This window comes from Phragmites australis, chromosome 17, assembly GCF_958298935.1.
Source record: "Phragmites australis chromosome 17, lpPhrAust1.1, whole genome shotgun sequence".
NCBI classification, from domain to species: Eukaryota; Viridiplantae; Streptophyta; class Magnoliopsida; order Poales; family Poaceae; genus Phragmites; species Phragmites australis.
Window position 1 is genome coordinate 27,848,795 of NC_084937.1, and position 17,343 is coordinate 27,866,137.

The window sequence follows — 17,343 nt, forward strand, 5'->3', positions numbered from 1 at the left end:
TAATACATTTGAGCTATTGCCTCCTTCTCTCCCTCTCTTGGCTTAATGGTTGCATACTTGAGAGTGTGAGAGCATTTAGTGCTTAACTTTGAAGAGTTTGTGCATTGAGGCGCTAGTGATCCTTCAAGCAAGCGTCATCGACTTGTTAGTCTTGAAGGTTGCCGCCTTCTAGATGACTTGGAGGTGGTTGTGCCGTTGAGTCCTTCAAAGAAGATTGTGAAGGAGCCACATTGATGTTTGTGAGAGGTTTTGAGCACGTCTTGTCGGAGTAGCAAAATGTTACTCTAGTGGAATCGAGGTATTGAATAATTCATTACTCTATTGTAACTTAAGATTAAGTTACTCGGTGTGAGTCATTTCTCTGTATGGGAATTAGATACTTGATATAGAAGCGGTTAGAAGTTTGAACTCACCTCAACGTGGATTAGGGGTGATCGGTAAATCACCAATACCATGGAATATACTTCAAGTGTCATCTCTTGAGCTATTTACTATATTGTTGAGCTATTTACTTTTATGTAATTTACCTTATGCAATTTATCTTCTTAGACTATAAATCATTACATGTCATCCTAAGATTGCAAATCTTGAAATAACTTTTAGTTGTTTCTTATTGTTCTAGTGATCTTTAGTTTGTTTCTACATGTCTTTTTGATTGCTTAGCAATTAGTTTTAAAATCGCATATTTACCATTCTTTTAGTCGGTATCTTAAATACTACATGGTATCCCGTATTGACGCCGGGGACACGATGACAACAGGGGAGTCACGAGGTACAACGATGAGGCAGAGGGGAGGAGGGCGGCGCTGCACGGGTCGGGCTGTGGTACTTGAGCCGTGAGATCCAAACGAGTTGGGCTTCGTTTCCTGGTGGAGTCGTGCCTGATTGTTGCTTTGATGCCTGGGACGGAAGGATCGCGATGCTTGCGACAGACACACGACATAATCTAGCGCACGTACGACATATATATTTTTTCCCTCAACAACTCCACTGGGCAAAGTCCCGTAACACTACCATGATGCATCCGTACCGTACGATCCCAATCATATGGTCGACATGGCACCAGAAGAACCCCACTTTCTCGCAAAAAGAACCCTAAGTGTAACATATAAGATCCTTGGCATCGATCGCCCCAACCCCCATGAATCTACGGCCTTGATCTACCATCCAGGGCCATGCTGTCTCCGAACCGTTACAGTGGTGGTCTGAACAAGCCCGCAACAGCGTCGACTTTCCCTACCATGGCACCACTGTAATGTAGAACCAATCCAATGCGACGATGTGTCTGCCTCACTCATCGGATCCTACAGCGCCACCCTTAGGCCATCTCTATTTCCTAATTCCCCTCACTATTTCTGTTCTCTTTATTTTCTTTCATCTCTAACGATTTCTCTTAAAAAAAATTCGTAAAAAAGAGAAAGAATTACAAGGTGAAGAGAATGCCTTCAAAAATCCTTTGTGAAGAAAATCCTAAAGAAAACTAAGCACCGAAGAGCGCCACGTCCACACGCGGGCCCGCGCCCCTCGCCCGCCACTGACGCCCGGGCCCCACGATCACCATCCCCCCTAGACTACTACTTCCACCGGGAGTGTCCCTTACCCACCTATTGGGCCCACCACTCGCACCCGCAACTCCGCAAGCTACCCTTAACTCGCCTCTGCCGTAGTTGATGACACGCGGGCCCATTGAAAATTGGTCCACGTGTCAGCTGCGATGTAGAGCTCGGAATGGGGTGGGGGTCCCTTAAATATCCTCGTCGTCTCCCACCACTCGCCTTCTTGCCCTCCAATTTCTATTCCGTACTATTTCATTCTGCTCTGCCGCCGTACGCCGGTGCGCCTCTCCTACCCCTCGGCCTCCACGCGATTCGCGTGGCCACCATGGAGGACTCGCCGGTGGAGCTGCCGGGCCGGCTCGCCATACTGCCGTTCCGCAACAAGGTGCTCCTCCCCGGCGCCATCGTGCGGATCCGCTGCACCAACCCCAGCAGGTGAGCTAGCGTGCGTAGCCCGCACCTGCACCAACCGTAGAGAGGTTGTAGCGACGCCCGATCAGCCGCGTGGGTTTCCAGTTTGGTTTCAGGGTGTAATTCGGTGTGCTGGCGTATTGGGCGCGGAGTTTTCAGTTGTTTAGTGGATTTGTTTTCGTTAGGTTTTCGTCCCCTTGGAGTTGCTTACTATGGGCCTGATTTTGTGTTAGGTGTTGTCTCTAGTTACCTCCGCTTGCTCCGAATTTGCGACGCGTTTTGCTTCAATTTTGGTTCATGTGCTGACACTGTAGCGGCAATCGTTTTTTCTCTGTGGTTATCTCGTTTCGTATGGGAATTTTTTGAAATTTCTTGTTGCAATTTGATGTTGTCCTTGAATTCAAGGTGGGGTTTTGAGTGGATTGATGCTTTTTAAGGCTGCCCGATTCTGCTTCCAGTTATCCACCTTTCGTTTAGTGCTCGACTTTGCTAGGTGCGGTTGAGTCACTTGTGGTTTAGCTTACCTTGGAAGTAGCGGAAAGGGCGGCTTACTTGTTGAGGGAAAAATTGCGGCTTTGTTTTGGATTTTGACTTGGGTAGTGACTTCATCGGTGTGATTGTTTCGGTCTGCAGTGTGAAGCTGGTGGAGCAGGAGCTCTGGCAGAGGGAAGAGAAGGGTCTGATCGGTGTGCTTCCTGTGCGGGACTCAGAGGCTGCAGCTGTTGGTTCATTGCTGTCTCCTGGTGAGATAAAGACTGCCGCTTCTAATTTTGCTATATGAGCAAATTGTTTGGCATTAAGGGCTTCTAGTTTCTTACTGTAGTTGTTGTTGCTCGTGTAGGCGTGGGCAGTGATTCTGGTGAGCGAGGCAGCAAGGCTGGTAGTTCTGGGGGAGAGTTGTCAAAGCAGGACACAAAGAACGGGAAGGAGCCCATTCACTGGCACAGCCGGTGCGTGACATCATTATCTTTGCCTATCTAATTCCAGTATTTTATACATGAAAAAGGCTATATAGATAAACACGTTCAGGTGAGGGGGTTGACTATTGGCAGATAATAGATATAACCATGTGCTATTATACTGCATTGTACCAACATGTGAATAATAGATGGAAGCAAATGGTTGCTTCTTTATTTATTTAACTCTGCATATGCCGTCTGTGCACACAAGTGCAACAATTCATTACCCTGCATTGGGCTTGGATAAAGTAAGTGGGTTGAGATAGGTTGATAGTGAGCAAATATTCTTCACACAGTAATCTGTCCCAGGAACTTTTTGCGCAGTTTCTATTAACAAGCTTCGCTAGAGGAGGGTCCATTGTACGTATGCCGAACTGCTCACAGGTTAACATCACGTTTGTTCGTACTCGACCTACTTCCTCCTACAAACAATTAGCTGAAGTATGAACTTTTATTATTTCCTATGACTACACAAATTGATGATGGATAATAGACAGCTTACATTATCCATTTTTTATCCATTCTGATATCGCAGGCTTAGCCTTTCCCTACGTTACGCATTTTTTATTCAACTTTGCCTTCACTTTTGTTTTCCCTCCATGTGTAGGGGAGTTGCTGCTAGAGCTTTACACCTTTCTAGAGGGGTGGAGAAGCCAAGTGGAAGGGTTACATACATTGTTGTTCTTGAAGGTCTATGTCGGTTCAGTGTTCAGGAACTCAGTGCAAGAGGATCATACCATGTTGCCCGTGTTTCACGCCTTGACATGACAAAGACTGGTAAAGTTTTTTTAGATAAGAAAAACTTGTTTTTTATTCTTGCTGTTTTCCTTCACAGTCATCATCATAAGTTTGTGGTTGCTATCACTTAGTACAACCATATCATAAGTGCAGTTTCTTCTCATGCTATACCTTTTTAGCTGCTAATGTATCTCAAAAACATTCTTTCCTTAAGAACTATGCAATTATTTATCTCCTTATCTTTTGAAAGTCACTTTTATAAAACTCTTTACATCACTAATATGTCTGCAATTTTTCTAGAATTGGAGCAAGCAGAGCAAGATCCTTATCTCATTGCTCTCTCTAGGCAATTTAAAGCTACTGCCATGGAACTAATTTCCGTTCTAGAACAGGTAAATAATTTGAGCAGAACCTTACATCTTTTGTTTACTGTAAGATTTCAAGTTTTGGTTGGCCCTTGTTTTTACTGAGCAATTAAAAAATCAATGAATAATTGATGACAAATAAAAAATCAATGAATATTTGATGACGAATAAACTTTTGTGCATCTGACATCCATATGATAAACTTCCTAAAGAAGTATTTCTCTAGTGCCTATAGCTGCAAACTGTGCTTTGTGATCCATGGTGCCTGCCTCCTATGCTAGTGAAATACTTGGAACTTACCACGTTGCTGTTGTTTCTAACTGCAGAAGCAGAAAACAGTTGGCAGGACAAAGGTGCTTCTTGAGACAGTTCCTGTTTATAGGCTAGCTGATATTTTTGTTGCTAGCTTTGAAATAAGCTTTGAGGAGCAGCTTTCCATGCTGGACTCAATTGACTTGAAAGTTAGACTTTCAAAGGCAACTGAACTTGTAGACAGACACCTACAGGTGACGATATCTTGTAGTTTGTTGTTTAATGATTAATGAGTTAATGTTTTTTTTTGCCTTCATAAGTTCATTGTTAATTTGATTTTTTTCTTTTTCTTGACAGTCTATTCTTGTAGCTGAGAAAATAACGCAAAAGGTTGAGGGACAGCTGTCAAAGTCTCAAAAGGAATTTCTACTGCGCCAGCAGGTTTGTTTGCTAATTTACATGCCTGAGGGTCTAGATTTTTTGGGCTGTCTATATGTTTCCGCACTCTTGTATCTTCTGAACAATTTATAAGATGGAAATACCCTTTTGCCTTGCAGAGGATGTTGATTAACTTTGGTTTCCATGACCTTTTATTTGCAGCATATACTTCTATTTCTGATATGATGACCCTGCTAATTTGCAGATGAGGGCTATCAAAGAGGAACTTGGCGATAATGATGAAGATGAAGATGATGTGGCTTCATTGGAAAGGAAGATGCAGAACGCAGGAATGCCTGCTAATATTTGGAAGCATGCTCAAAGGGAGTTGAGGTAACCTATCCTGTCATATCCTTCTCTGTGTGCTCACACATGTGGTACTGGAGCTTTTGTATATCTAGCTAGTCTTCCTTTACAGGCGCTTACGAAAGATGCAACCTCAGCAACCTGGATATAGTAGCTCTCGAGCCTACTTGGAACTTCTTGCTGACCTTCCTTGGCAAAAGGTCAGTGAAGAAAGGGAGCTTGACCTTAGAGCTGCAAAAGAGAGTCTTGACCAGGATCATTATGGGCTAACAAAAGTTAAGCAGCGGATTATCGAGTATCTGGCTGTTCGTAAGGTTGGTAATTTGACATGTGCATCTTATTCTTATGTGCAAATGTGCTTATCCTGGTAAATGTAGTTTAAATCTTATGGAGATCTATTAATTTCCTTGCAGCTTAAACCTGATGCTAGAGGTCCAGTGCTGTGTTTTGTGGGACCACCTGGTGTTGGAAAGACATCTTTGGCTTCATCCATAGCAAAGGCTCTAAACAGGAAGTTCATAAGAATCTCTCTTGGTGGTGTAAAGGATGAAGCTGATATTAGGGGCCACCGAAGAACGTACATTGGAAGCATGCCGGGGCGACTCATTGATGGACTAAAGGTTCAATCCTGTCCTTTTCCCCATTTCTGAAGGAGCTTATTTTTACAGACAGTACAACTGGGAGAACCAATTATATGCTGTAATCATAGTTATTAGGGCGTCGAGAAATCGCCGCCATATCGATGCTATATTGCTGTGGCGGAGAATCGTGGCTCACCAAGGGGGCGTCACGACTCGGTGTGGTGAGCTGGCTGCCCCCAATCTCGCGGCGCTGTATCTTGGCCACATATTAAGGCGAGCTGTATCTCGCGGCGTTGTATCTTGGCCACATATTAAGGCTAGCTGTATCTGCGCCACCCTCTCCTGCGCCGTCGCCGGCGTGCCGTCATGTGGAGCCGCAGCTGCAACTGCTTGGGTCCATCCACCCCCCTTCCCTCCGCCTCCGCTCAATGGATCTAGGGGGTCTCATGAGGAGGCGGTGGTGGGAGGAGTTTTTTTTTTTTTTTGGGGGGGGGGGGGGGGCAAGTGTTCTCTGGAATGACTCCATGCGAGAGAGAGAGAGAGAGAGACCAGGCTGCTGTGGGACTGTGTGTGTGTGAATAGCGCACTGGGATCCTCTGCGCTTAGCGGTTAAGTACATGTGTCTGTCTACTACCTGTGTACGAATATTTCTCATCTACGAACCCTCGAGCAAGACAGCCCTCAAACCAAGGACGAAAAAACCGGTTCCCTTATATTCCTAATATCCTAGACTATGATTTGTGTATGGCCGTCGCCGCACCACGTGCCATACGCGATATAAAGGTGTGAAGGTGGTGGGTTACCACGCCTCGCCGCACTGTTGTAATAACTATGGCTTAATACCTATTCTCTCTAAACTATCTGTTCTTATACTGTTTTTGAGAGATGTTCTTTTAACCTACTTAGTATTGGATTAATAGTTCAACAGCCATTACAAAAAGATCTTGCTGTTAGGTCCCGCTTGCTTTTTATTATACGATTTTAGGTATCACGATTTGTAAAATATAAACTAGAAGCTCTAGATATGAACCTGAATGTCTCAAGAAACTATTTGAGTGAAACATTTTCTAGACTATCCCATGCCCACATGCTATCGATTTAAATGCAGAGGGTATCTGTCAGCAACCCAGTGATGCTTCTCGACGAAATTGACAAGACTGGTTCTGATGTACGCGGGGATCCAGCATCAGCACTACTAGAAGTTCTTGACCCTGAACAAAACAAAACATTCAATGATCAGTATCCTTTCATTTATCTTAAGTGCTGCTATGATTTGTGTGTGTGTTTGTGAATGAAGTACGCATAGGTGATCTTCTCTAAATAACGTTTATTACAATTAGGCACATGTCAGCTATCAAGGTCATCACTTCTCCATGTCTCGTAGTGTGAGGGTTGCTGATTTACCTGAATAATTGTAGTTTGCAGCCTCATATTGTCTGTGAGAGACTAAGTTCCGAGCTTATCTATGACTTAGTTACTTACTATCAGATTCTTTGAGAAAGGATTTTGCTGCTTGATCTGTGATCTATATAGTAAGAATTCCTTAACACGTGTTCACCAGCTATTTGAATGTCCCATTTGACCTGTCAAAGGTCATATTTGTTGCAACTGCCAATAGGATGCAACCTATCCCCCCTCCTTTGTTAGATAGGATGGAAGTCATTGAGCTACCAGGCTACACGCCCGAAGAGAAGCTAAAAATAGCCATGAAACATCTCATACCAAGGGTATTGGAACAGCATGGCTTGAGTTCGACATATCTTCAGATTCCTGAGGTATGACAAAACTGCAGTTCTGATCAGCATGTACTATTTTATCCCGTTGATTGTGGAATATTTTACCCTTGTTGCCTTGTTCCCTTCATTTGTGCAGGCTATGGTCAAACTGATCATCGAGAGATACACACGAGAAGCTGGTGTACGTAATCTTGAGCGGAACCTAGCTGCATTGTCCCGTGCAGCTGCTGTCAAGGTTGCAGAGCAAGTTAACACTCTTAGACTTGGCAAGGAAATACAACCAATTACTACAACTCTACTGGATTCGAGGCTTGCCGATGGTGGTGAAGTTGAAATGGAAGTTATTCCTATGGGCCATGATATATCAAATACTTACGAAAATCCATCTCCTATGATTGTTGATGAGGCTATGCTAGAAAAAGTGCTCGGGGTATGCTATTATCTTTAACCATCAGAGTTTTAGTCTAACTTCATGGACAACTTCAGACTCCTATGATCCTATCATTCTTTTTGTTGTATCTGAATTGGTACTTGATATTTGTGCTACAGCCTCCTAGGTTTGATGATGGAGAAGCAGCAGATCGTGTAGCAAGCCCAGGAGTTTCAGTTGGGCTTGTTTGGACTTCCTTCGGTGGGGAAGTTCAATTTGTGGAGGCTACAGCCATGGTGGGTAAGGGTGACTTGCACTTGACAGGACAGCTTGGTGATGTTATTAAGGAGTCAGCGCAACTAGCTTTGACATGGGTATGGATCTGCCTTGATGAAACCATACTGCTATGATTGTTTGAATTCTGTGGCTGAAGCGGACATTGCCATTTGAAGTTGTTCTAAGTTACCAGTGGAGCTTCTACAGTATGGTCCTTTGCGAAATACTATTTATATTGAACATGACAAAACTTCACCATTTTGTGATTAGTTTTACGTATTAGGGCATCTCAAATCGAATAATTTCATTGTTATTTTGCAACTCGAATAATTTCATTGTTATTTTGCAACTAAGTAAACAACATTGATTTTTTACAGGTGAGAGCAAGAGCTGCTGACCTCAATTTGTCACCTACTTCTGATATTAACTTATTGGAGTGCCGTGATATTCACATACATTTTCCTGCTGGTGCTGTGCCAAAGGATGGCCCTTCTGCAGGAGTGACATTGGTAACATCACTGGTGTCACTTTTTAGTAACATAAAAGTCAGAGCAGATACTGCAATGACCGGAGAGATGACTCTTAGGGGCCTTGTATTGCCAGTTGGTGGTGTTAAGGACAAGGTACACTCCTTACCTTACACTCCTTTGTTTCTTGTTCATTTTGAAAATGTGGAAGGTTTCATCATTTTTGTGTGGTAATCTTCTGCTCTATTTAACTTCAAATTTTCCGTGGAACTCAGGTACTTGCGGCACATCGTTATGGAATCACCAGAGTAATTTTACCTGAAAGGAATTTGAAGGACTTGTCTGAGGTTCCATCACCCATTCTCTCTGGCATGGAGGTATGTGGTTGCGCTGTTGTTTTTCTTGAGATCGCTGGGGACTGCTGTTCGGTGTAGTTTGACCTTTGACGATATGCTCTGAGGCTTGGAGCTACTAACACTAACTTGAGCCAAACTGCACTTTATATCATTAACTCATGCGTATGATGTATGAAGTACTCTTAACATAAAAAACTCATGAACAAGGTAGTTGAGGAAGAAGTTTATCATAATCTGGGTTGAATCTGGCCTTTCAAATGTTTGGTGTTGACTTATTTTTATTTTGCTGCTGGCAGATTCTGCTTGTGAAGCGCATCGAGGAAGTACTCGACCATGCTTTGGAAGGTGGATGTCCACTGAGATCACGCTCCAAGTTATAGCATTAACTCGCGTTTGACATGGGTATCTTTCTTTGGAGAATCATCGTCATCACAGTACAGATATCCACGGATGAGCAATGTTGTGCGACAGTGAGAGCTGATCTCTCTTGCCTCTGGAATGTGTATATTGCAGGAGAAAAGTACGGAAGAGTAGAGACTGTATAAAAAAAACTCATAAAGAAAAGTATGGAAGAGGAGAAAAGTATGAAACTGTATAAAAAAAACTCATAAAGAAAAAGAACGTAATATAATATAAACAGGTTATTTTTTTAGGATAAAAAAAACTCGCAGTTGTCGCATACCAATTCTGTGAACATATTTTTGGAATGTAGAAGTTGATAAGGAGTTAGTGAATAAATCAGCAAGATTATCACATGACTTAGTTTGCAAGATTTTTATCTTTTCATTATGAGAATATAATAATTTAGGAGCAGTATGTTTGGTTATACTGCTCTTTATGTAACCTGTTTGTATTTGAGCAAATACGTGTAGAATTATCTTTATAGATAACTATTGATGATTCAATGGAATCAATATCACATGATAATTGTATGTGGTTTATCATTCTGCAAGGTTATACATATGTATGTGATGTTTCAGAATGATAGGTGGAAGTAGCCTCTGGAATCTATTTTGATGACTTTAATAAGAAGATTATATCACCATAAAATTAGTCTATGATCTGGCGTTATGGGGATCTGTTATATAGCCAGTGTTTGGATATCCACTATAGTCATATATTGATTTTCTGATAGAAAAATCTAGATCTTTGGTGCCATAAAGATATCTTTGAATATCATCTTTGACTTATAAGGTATGGGTTGAAAACCATTCTGATGTATATCTCTATAACTTATAAGGTATGGGTTGAATCGAGATACTATAGAGCATCAACGATTATAACTTGTGTACTCATAGGGAGAGTAATTATGGCATGACTAGAGCTAATAATCACTACATCGCGTTCAGTGATTGTCAAAATATTTTCTTATCTCTTAGTAAGAGTTTGAAAATATTTTTATTTCTCTAAGTATAGAATTTGTGGTGTAACTATCCACAAGGCACATTTCCTTCCTCGGATTAACTCCCGTAGAATTCTATACATAGAATTGAAGAATTTAATATGAAATTCTTATCAGATATATAAAATACATATATATTTTATTGTAGTATCATAGTGCTGATACAATATCGTATTACAATATTTAATGGGATATAGATAACATGGTATCTAAGAAATTGGGAGACTAGATAGGGTTTCTAAACATGTTGTGCGAAGCAAATTCGACAAACATGTTTTTCATGCTCGTGGGATCTTCTGGTTGCAGAAGAGTCTGGTTGTTACTTGATTCTCGTAGAACTTGTTGTAAACAACTAGCCTCCTTGGTGGAGTCAGTTTGAAGATTGAAGTGTGCTTTAAATCTTTTCCCTTGAGCATGTCAGTTTTGTTCCACAGATTTTAAATACAAATCAATTAAATATCTTGAGGTGTGACATTTCTTAGTGGAATGCTTGTAGGAGGAGCGCTGATTTGACGCTAATGATGATTCCTTACAAGGAGTTCATCATGTTTTTCGGCCTGAAATAATACATGTTTAAATCATAACAAACATGGTATTATCGCTGTAAGATCCTATCAGCGGAAAACATAATGGCTCTATCTTTTCCGCATATGAAGGTTCTTTTTCGCAAAAATATAATTTTGAGCAGATTTTATGAACAACATGATTGTAATTTCCGACTGACTTAAAGTCTTAGAGTCGGACATGTATTCATTCATGACTTGTATCGGGAAAAATGACTGTCTTTTTGCTGTTTATATCTGCTTTTAAGAGCTAGCCACAAAGTGCTCGGATTTTTCATCAGATACTCAAACTTGAGATCCAGATGGATATGATGCTGTCGGTGACATGAGAACCAGGGATCCCTGAGTTCCAAGGCCAGGACAGCAGAATGCCACGTGGCATCATCCCTTGGGGACCATCCCCCCGAGGGCTGAGAAGAGCCAGTTCCGGGAGGGGTGCTCGGGGCCATGAACAGTGGTCCCTGAGCACCCGTAGTTCCCCGACGACCCGAGAAGAGGCAGTTCCGGAAGGGGTGCTCGGGGTCATGAATAGTGGTCCCCGAGTACCCGTAGTTCCTTGACGACCCGAGAAGAGGCAGTTCCGGGAGGGGTGCTCGGGGCCATGAACAGTGGTCCCCGAGTAACCGTAGTTCCCCGAGGACCCGAGAAGAGCCAGTTTTGAAGGGGTGCTCGGGGCCATGAACAGTGGTTCCCGAGTACCTAGAGTTCCCCGAGGATCCGAGAAGAGATTTATCCGGGAGAGGACGCTCGGGGCCATGAACAGTGGTCCCTGAGAACCCAAGAGTTCCCCGAGGACCTGAGAAGCCCTTTGCCGGTGGACCCCACAAGGGCTCAACGGTGAGGTGTCAATTGGTGAGAGGCCCAATTCTGCATTTAAGAGGGAGCGTGGCCTGTCACTTCCAACCACTCCCCCTCACGCCTGTCGTACTGAGTACATCAGTCCCTGCCACCGCCTGACAGGAAGGCGTAGGGACATTTAATGCGACGGGTCCCATCACACGTCACCCTACGGGGCCCATAAGGGAAACGACTTGAAGATATCATCGCTGGGCTCGAGGCATATCGCCTGTCCCCCTGCTGTGTCAGATCTACTCTGACCGAGAGGGCATGTGGGGCAGTTCAGCGGCTGCCCGGTGGGCCCCCCTGCATCTGCTAAAGTTAGGCGTAATGGGCGACAGGACCGGCCGAAGGCGCATTTTCAACCCTATGTAATGTCAAACTGCAGCTCCATGACGGTTGCTTTCCATTTATGGCTCATGGGAACTCGTGCCCCCGTTCTGGGCACGCCGAGCCTCCCCGACAGGATAAAAGGGGGGTGCACTCCGGAGAAGAACAAGCTGAGCTGACTTTGAAGAGAAAGACGATTGATAGAGGTCAGACAGGGCAGCTCAAAGCAAGACCGAAGCTCTAGACTTAGACAAAAACCCTTGAAACACAGAGACCCAGAGAAAGGCAATCCAAGAGCATTAATAGCATATCATACACACAGGAGTAGGGTATTACGCTCTGTGCGGTCTAAACCTGTCTAAAATTCCTTGAGCATTTACTCTCACTAGCCGACGATCATCCGTCCCGCCTAGATATCATACATTCGTATTAAATCCACGTACGAGGTAGATCCAGAATCAGCTCCCAGGCCGAATCTCAAAGGGGGTCCCTCAAGATCCCCGCTCGCGGTGTTCACCCACCAGCGGATGCCTTATGTATAATGCACCGTATATAACATGATCTTGTAGCGATGGTTCTTCCTCTTGGGGAGGTAGTAGTGCCGCTATTATTCCACGGGATACCAGAGTAATCTTGACGTCCATTGTCCATATTGGATAATTGTGACCGTCGAGTGTGAGTTCATTGAACTCTTTGCCGGTCTTTGTATTGTACATGAATTTTGACCATAGATTTGATTAATTTACAGTAGGTAAATTAAAAATTATTATGATAATATTGTAATAATAATGTAAAATTTGTAAAGTCAAGTTAAGACTTGAATTACATAGTGTAGATCTCAAATTATGTAGCTAACACATTGAAGATAATCATCAGATGTGGTGTATATCTCACAGTAGTATGAGGCATAATTTGATATTTGTCAGTAGATGTCTAGATTCCTATTGCCTCGTGTAACACTTTAAAGGTAATCACCCAAATGATGTAGACTTTTATTAATTCATATTCAAATTGGTACGCACGTTGAGGATAGTCACTATGTGCTAAATATAGTGTAGATCCCACAGTATTACTTATGTACTACCTTGTGTATGGCTAATATGAGATATGAATTAAGGTAAGCACCTGAAAAGTGTAGACCTTTGTTTCAAATTTGACATTGGGTATGCACTTTAAGAATAATCACTATGTGTTAGACATAGTGTAGATTCCATAATAGTATTAGAGTACTACCTAGTGTATGACCAATATGCAAAGGTTTGAAACATTGTGTTATATCAAGTGGAAGAGGTAATCACTTAATTTGCATTAATAATTTTGCAAGAAAATGAATATTAATTGCATAATTATAAAATTAATTGCATGTTATAGGGATTGCATGAAGCAAACACATTAAACAGGAAACAAATTCCAGAAAAACAGGTCTGGAATGCATATTTACATGATGTAAATATAATACAGTGCGATATATTTAAAACCAGAGGGTTTAAATGTCAAAATATAATGCACAGTATATTTTATGACGCAATTTCACAGAAATGCGGGGCCTTTTATGTAAAATGGCCATTGGCCTCTTGATTGTCGGCCAAATGGGCCAAAGCAATCTGGGCTGAGGCCCATCAGGCCTTTTGACGCATTCAGCCCATTCGGGCTCCCCCTTCCCCGCACACGTATAAGAGAGGAGGAAGCCGCCGGCGGTTAGGGTTAACCCTAACCACCTTGGTGCCGCCACCTCAGCCAGAGCTGGGCCGGAGCTGAGTCGACCGGGATGAAAGCAGGGCCGTCGAGAGCCGATGCTGTCATCGGGCAGGCTGGTGCGTCGAGCATCAGTGGCCTTTGCTCGTCGTCGATTGGCGGCCGCTGTTGGGAGGGCGCCCTCTTGGTAACAGTGTGGGGCCACCGCCACCAGAGAGCCGGTGAGCCGAAAGAGATGCAAGACTGGGCGCCGCATGAGGCTGTCGATGGAGCGACCTGTCTCCACTGCGGAGTAGGCGCCATCGTCACCGCTAGGGGGGGTCCTCGTCGCCGTTTGACTTGTCAGAGCCATGCGGGAGCACCGCCGTCCCTCTCTTGGTGGAGATGGAGCAGTTGCTGAAGACCGTCGTGAAGCCGACCCAGATCCGATGCTCTGAGCACCCGAATTCAACGTAGTTGCTGGTGGCGAAGGCGAATGGGGACAACCCGAGGTGGAGGTCTCGTCGGAGGAGCGCTCGTGGTGGCTGCGGAAGTGTCCTCGGAGGTCCCTGTTTTGCCGGTGGGGTCGCCGGTCTTAGGGGGTGCTCTAGCCCCACCCTCTCTCTCGTGAGCACGAAGAAGCTCGAAGGACCTCTGCCCCATTCATGCGCGTGCACGGGCGCTCTTAGGTGCCAACTGAGGGGATGCCTTTAGCCGCCGCTGGATCTAGGAGGAGACGGGGCGGGGCGGCCCATCTGAGGAATGCACGATGACATTCGTGGTGAAGGCGTTGGTGTGGTCATGAAGTACCATGTCTTGGTCGGTGAGGACCAGATAGAGGAAGAATGAGACGCCATTCTTCTCTAACACCATTATCAAGGTATGCACATCTTGGATCAGAAGATGCCTTGGTGCTTACCATGTGTTGATGCCTGTGATCGGAGGTCTTCGTGCCTCTTGAATTCTGTGCAGAGGCCGTCGAGTCACTGGAGATCTTCGTAGTGTGTCCGTGTGTCAAGGCCATAGAGCCTCTGTTCATGATTGCTTATGGCCGATCTGTGGTCGTCCTCGCGCGCGTCCGTCTGTGCTGAGGCCTTAGTGCTTCTGTATTGATGTTTGTTTTGGTGATGGAGAACAATGTGCATCGTGTGCTTCCATGGCCGTGAAGATGAAGGTGTGTGTCGATGAGTCTCCCATGGTGTACATCCTTCTGGGAGAGGTCTTTGTGCCACTCTGTTAGCTAAATTGTTAGGCCGATTAGCGTAGTCGTGATGTTGGGTACTGTTTATCCCTCCATGCTTCTTGCTGTGCTCTTCGGAGGTGAGAATGATTAGCGATTTTGGAGAGCAACGTGACTGATAACGTATTGTAGTAGAAAAATATCGAACAGTAGACAAAGATATTAAGATAGTAGGAAGAATAGAACTCTTGTATTCATTGATCATTGTGTTTATATATTTATATATAGTAAAAGAACATAATGAGAGGACATGTCTATTTAGAAGATATCTCTTCTCAATAGACACAACTCTTGTTAATTGATCACTGATTATATTTAAAAATATCTATTCATAACAGTGTATACTGATCAGAATTTAGCGAGCAGTAGGAGGATCTGCTCATACCTCCGCTGTGATCCCCTGCATATTTTATAGAGCGATACCAGCTATTGATCTATATGGACAAATCAGTATACTAGCTGGGAGTTCCACATGTTGGTTCCTCTGTTGTTAATTTGGGTGTACATGTAATCTACTCCAGGGGAAATATAGCCAATACGAGGTTGTGAAAAGGACTCCGTCGAAGTATGTTATAGAGATACGAATCATGTAGGATTTTTAAAAGGCTCGTTACTTTGTCTAGGGCTTCACGGGAAACTAACAGTACCATGCTTTTATATTTGCCATAAAAAGTTCCATCCCTTCGTAAATAGATGTATGTTTAAAAATGTATACCATCAAATTTTTACCACTAATATATGTAATAGTAATAAGAACTGTCATAAGAATGACACCATTAGATTTTTATAGAAAATATTTTCAAATCATTTTGTATAAATTTAAGTGATAAATATATAAAAAATAATTAAGATATGTATCGGAGACTACATCAATATTAAAATGATATTAGTTGAGTGTCAGTGACAGTAATAAAAATATAAATATTAGATATGATAATATTAATTATAAATTTAAATATGAAGATATGTATATATCATACGAGCGAATATGTTAGGAGCAATAATGTAGTTTGATTTTAGATGAAATCTGAAAAAAGATAAAAAAAAATTATCCATTAATTTTCTTTCTAATCTATTAGTAAAACAAATTATATAGATGAGAGGCTGAATGGCCAAAGTTGATAAATTGTTTAAATTTTAGTGCTTTTATTAAAGGAGATGAGATTAAAAAAAATTGTTACGCGAGAACCAACTAACGTTTTATATAGTTAAAAAAAATAAAAAAGTTGATAGAGTACATCGTTTGCGGATGTGTTCGTTGAAACGAGCGGTCAAAAGACGCTGCCCGTTCTGCTGATTTCCTCGCACCTGATTGGCCGGACTATCCCTCCCGCGGATCGCCCTTAAGAAACCCCATCCCAGCCGTCCATATCTCACACGATCCGACCGTTCACTGGCCTCGCCCGCGGATCGACGGGCCCACCACCGCTCCCCGTCCGCGCCATTTAAAAACCCCACCACACCTGGCATTTGGCATCAGACCACGCAACCTCTCGTCCACAGCCGCAGTCTTCTCCCTCCAAGCTCTCTCGAAGCGCAGAAGCAGCAGCCATGGACGTCGCCGGCGCCGGAGCGGGTGGGAAGGTGAAGAAGGGGGCGGCCGGGCGCAAGGCGGGCGGCCCCAGGAAGAAGTCGGTGTCGCGGTCCGTGAAGGCCGGGCTCCAGTTCCCCGTCGGCCGCATCGGGCGCTACCTCAAGAAGGGCCGCTACGCCCAGCGCGTCGGCACCGGCGCCCCCGTGTACCTCGCCGCCGTCCTCGAGTACCTCGCCGCCGAGGTGCTGGAGCTGGCCGGGAACGCGGCGAGGGACAACAAGAAGACGCGGATCATCCCGCGCCACGTGCTCCTAGCGATCCGCAACGACGAGGAGCTCGGGAAGCTGCTGGCCGGCGTCACCATCGCGCACGGCGGCGTCCTGCCCAACATCAACCCGGTGCTGCTGCCCAAGAAGGTGGCGGAGAAGGCGGCCAGCGGCGCCAAGGAGGCCAAGTCGCCCAAGAAGGGCGCCAAGTCCCCCAAGAAGGCCTAGAGACACCATTAGCGCTGTGCTGTGCTACATGTTCATGTTTAGATCTGTAGGTGGGATATGTGCTGATCTAGTGTCGTCGTTCTAGCTTGTGTGTCTATGCAATTTCAATGCAATAGTATTGCCAGTAATCGGAGTTGCTTATGAAGTGCTTGATATTTCGATTCATCTCCAGATTTCTAATCTGGGTGCAGAAATTTGATGCGCCTTTTTAGTGTATAATTGAATGTGCAATCTTTCTCCTGATTAAGATAGTGGAGGCCACACGAGACATTGCAGGGCAAATTTCTTGTTTGAATTTAGTGAAATTTCTATCTCAGAAATGATTTCGGTGTGGATCTGCATCTGCATTTGGAAGGGAAGAAGCTCCAGATTTGAGGAATTGCTTTTCGGCTGAGATTGGTGTTGCCCTCTGCTTGGATGCCCCGCATTGATGTGGGCATTTACGGTTCGGAGCCAAA

The 17,343-nt window shown here is 44.0% G+C and overlaps 2 protein-coding genes across 2 annotated transcripts; both read left to right on the forward strand.

The window, feature by feature from the left end:
• Window positions 1-1,761: 1,761 nt before the first annotated feature.
• Window positions 1,762-9,214, forward strand: LOC133897091 (lon protease homolog 2, peroxisomal-like). Its single transcript, XM_062337663.1, has 17 exons — window positions 1,762-1,991; window positions 2,601-2,710; window positions 2,809-2,917; window positions 3,534-3,703; window positions 3,965-4,056; window positions 4,356-4,535; window positions 4,639-4,722; window positions 4,925-5,052; window positions 5,138-5,339; window positions 5,439-5,645; window positions 6,715-6,845; window positions 7,168-7,381; window positions 7,479-7,772; window positions 7,892-8,086; window positions 8,366-8,611; window positions 8,731-8,832; window positions 9,108-9,214. Exons 1-17 carry the CDS (start codon window positions 1,882-1,884, stop codon window positions 9,189-9,191), a joined length of 2,658 nt encoding a protein of 885 aa, XP_062193647.1. The 5' UTR covers window positions 1,762-1,881; the 3' UTR covers window positions 9,192-9,214.
• A 7,105-nt stretch (window positions 9,215-16,319) lies between these two features.
• LOC133896622 (probable histone H2A.5) lies at window positions 16,320-17,048 on the forward strand. The gene has a single exon (XM_062337221.1). The coding sequence runs from the start codon at window positions 16,409-16,411 to the stop codon at window positions 16,883-16,885; it is 477 nt and encodes a 158-aa protein (XP_062193205.1). The 5' UTR covers window positions 16,320-16,408; the 3' UTR covers window positions 16,886-17,048.
• The last annotated feature ends 295 nt before the right edge of the window (window positions 17,049-17,343 follow it).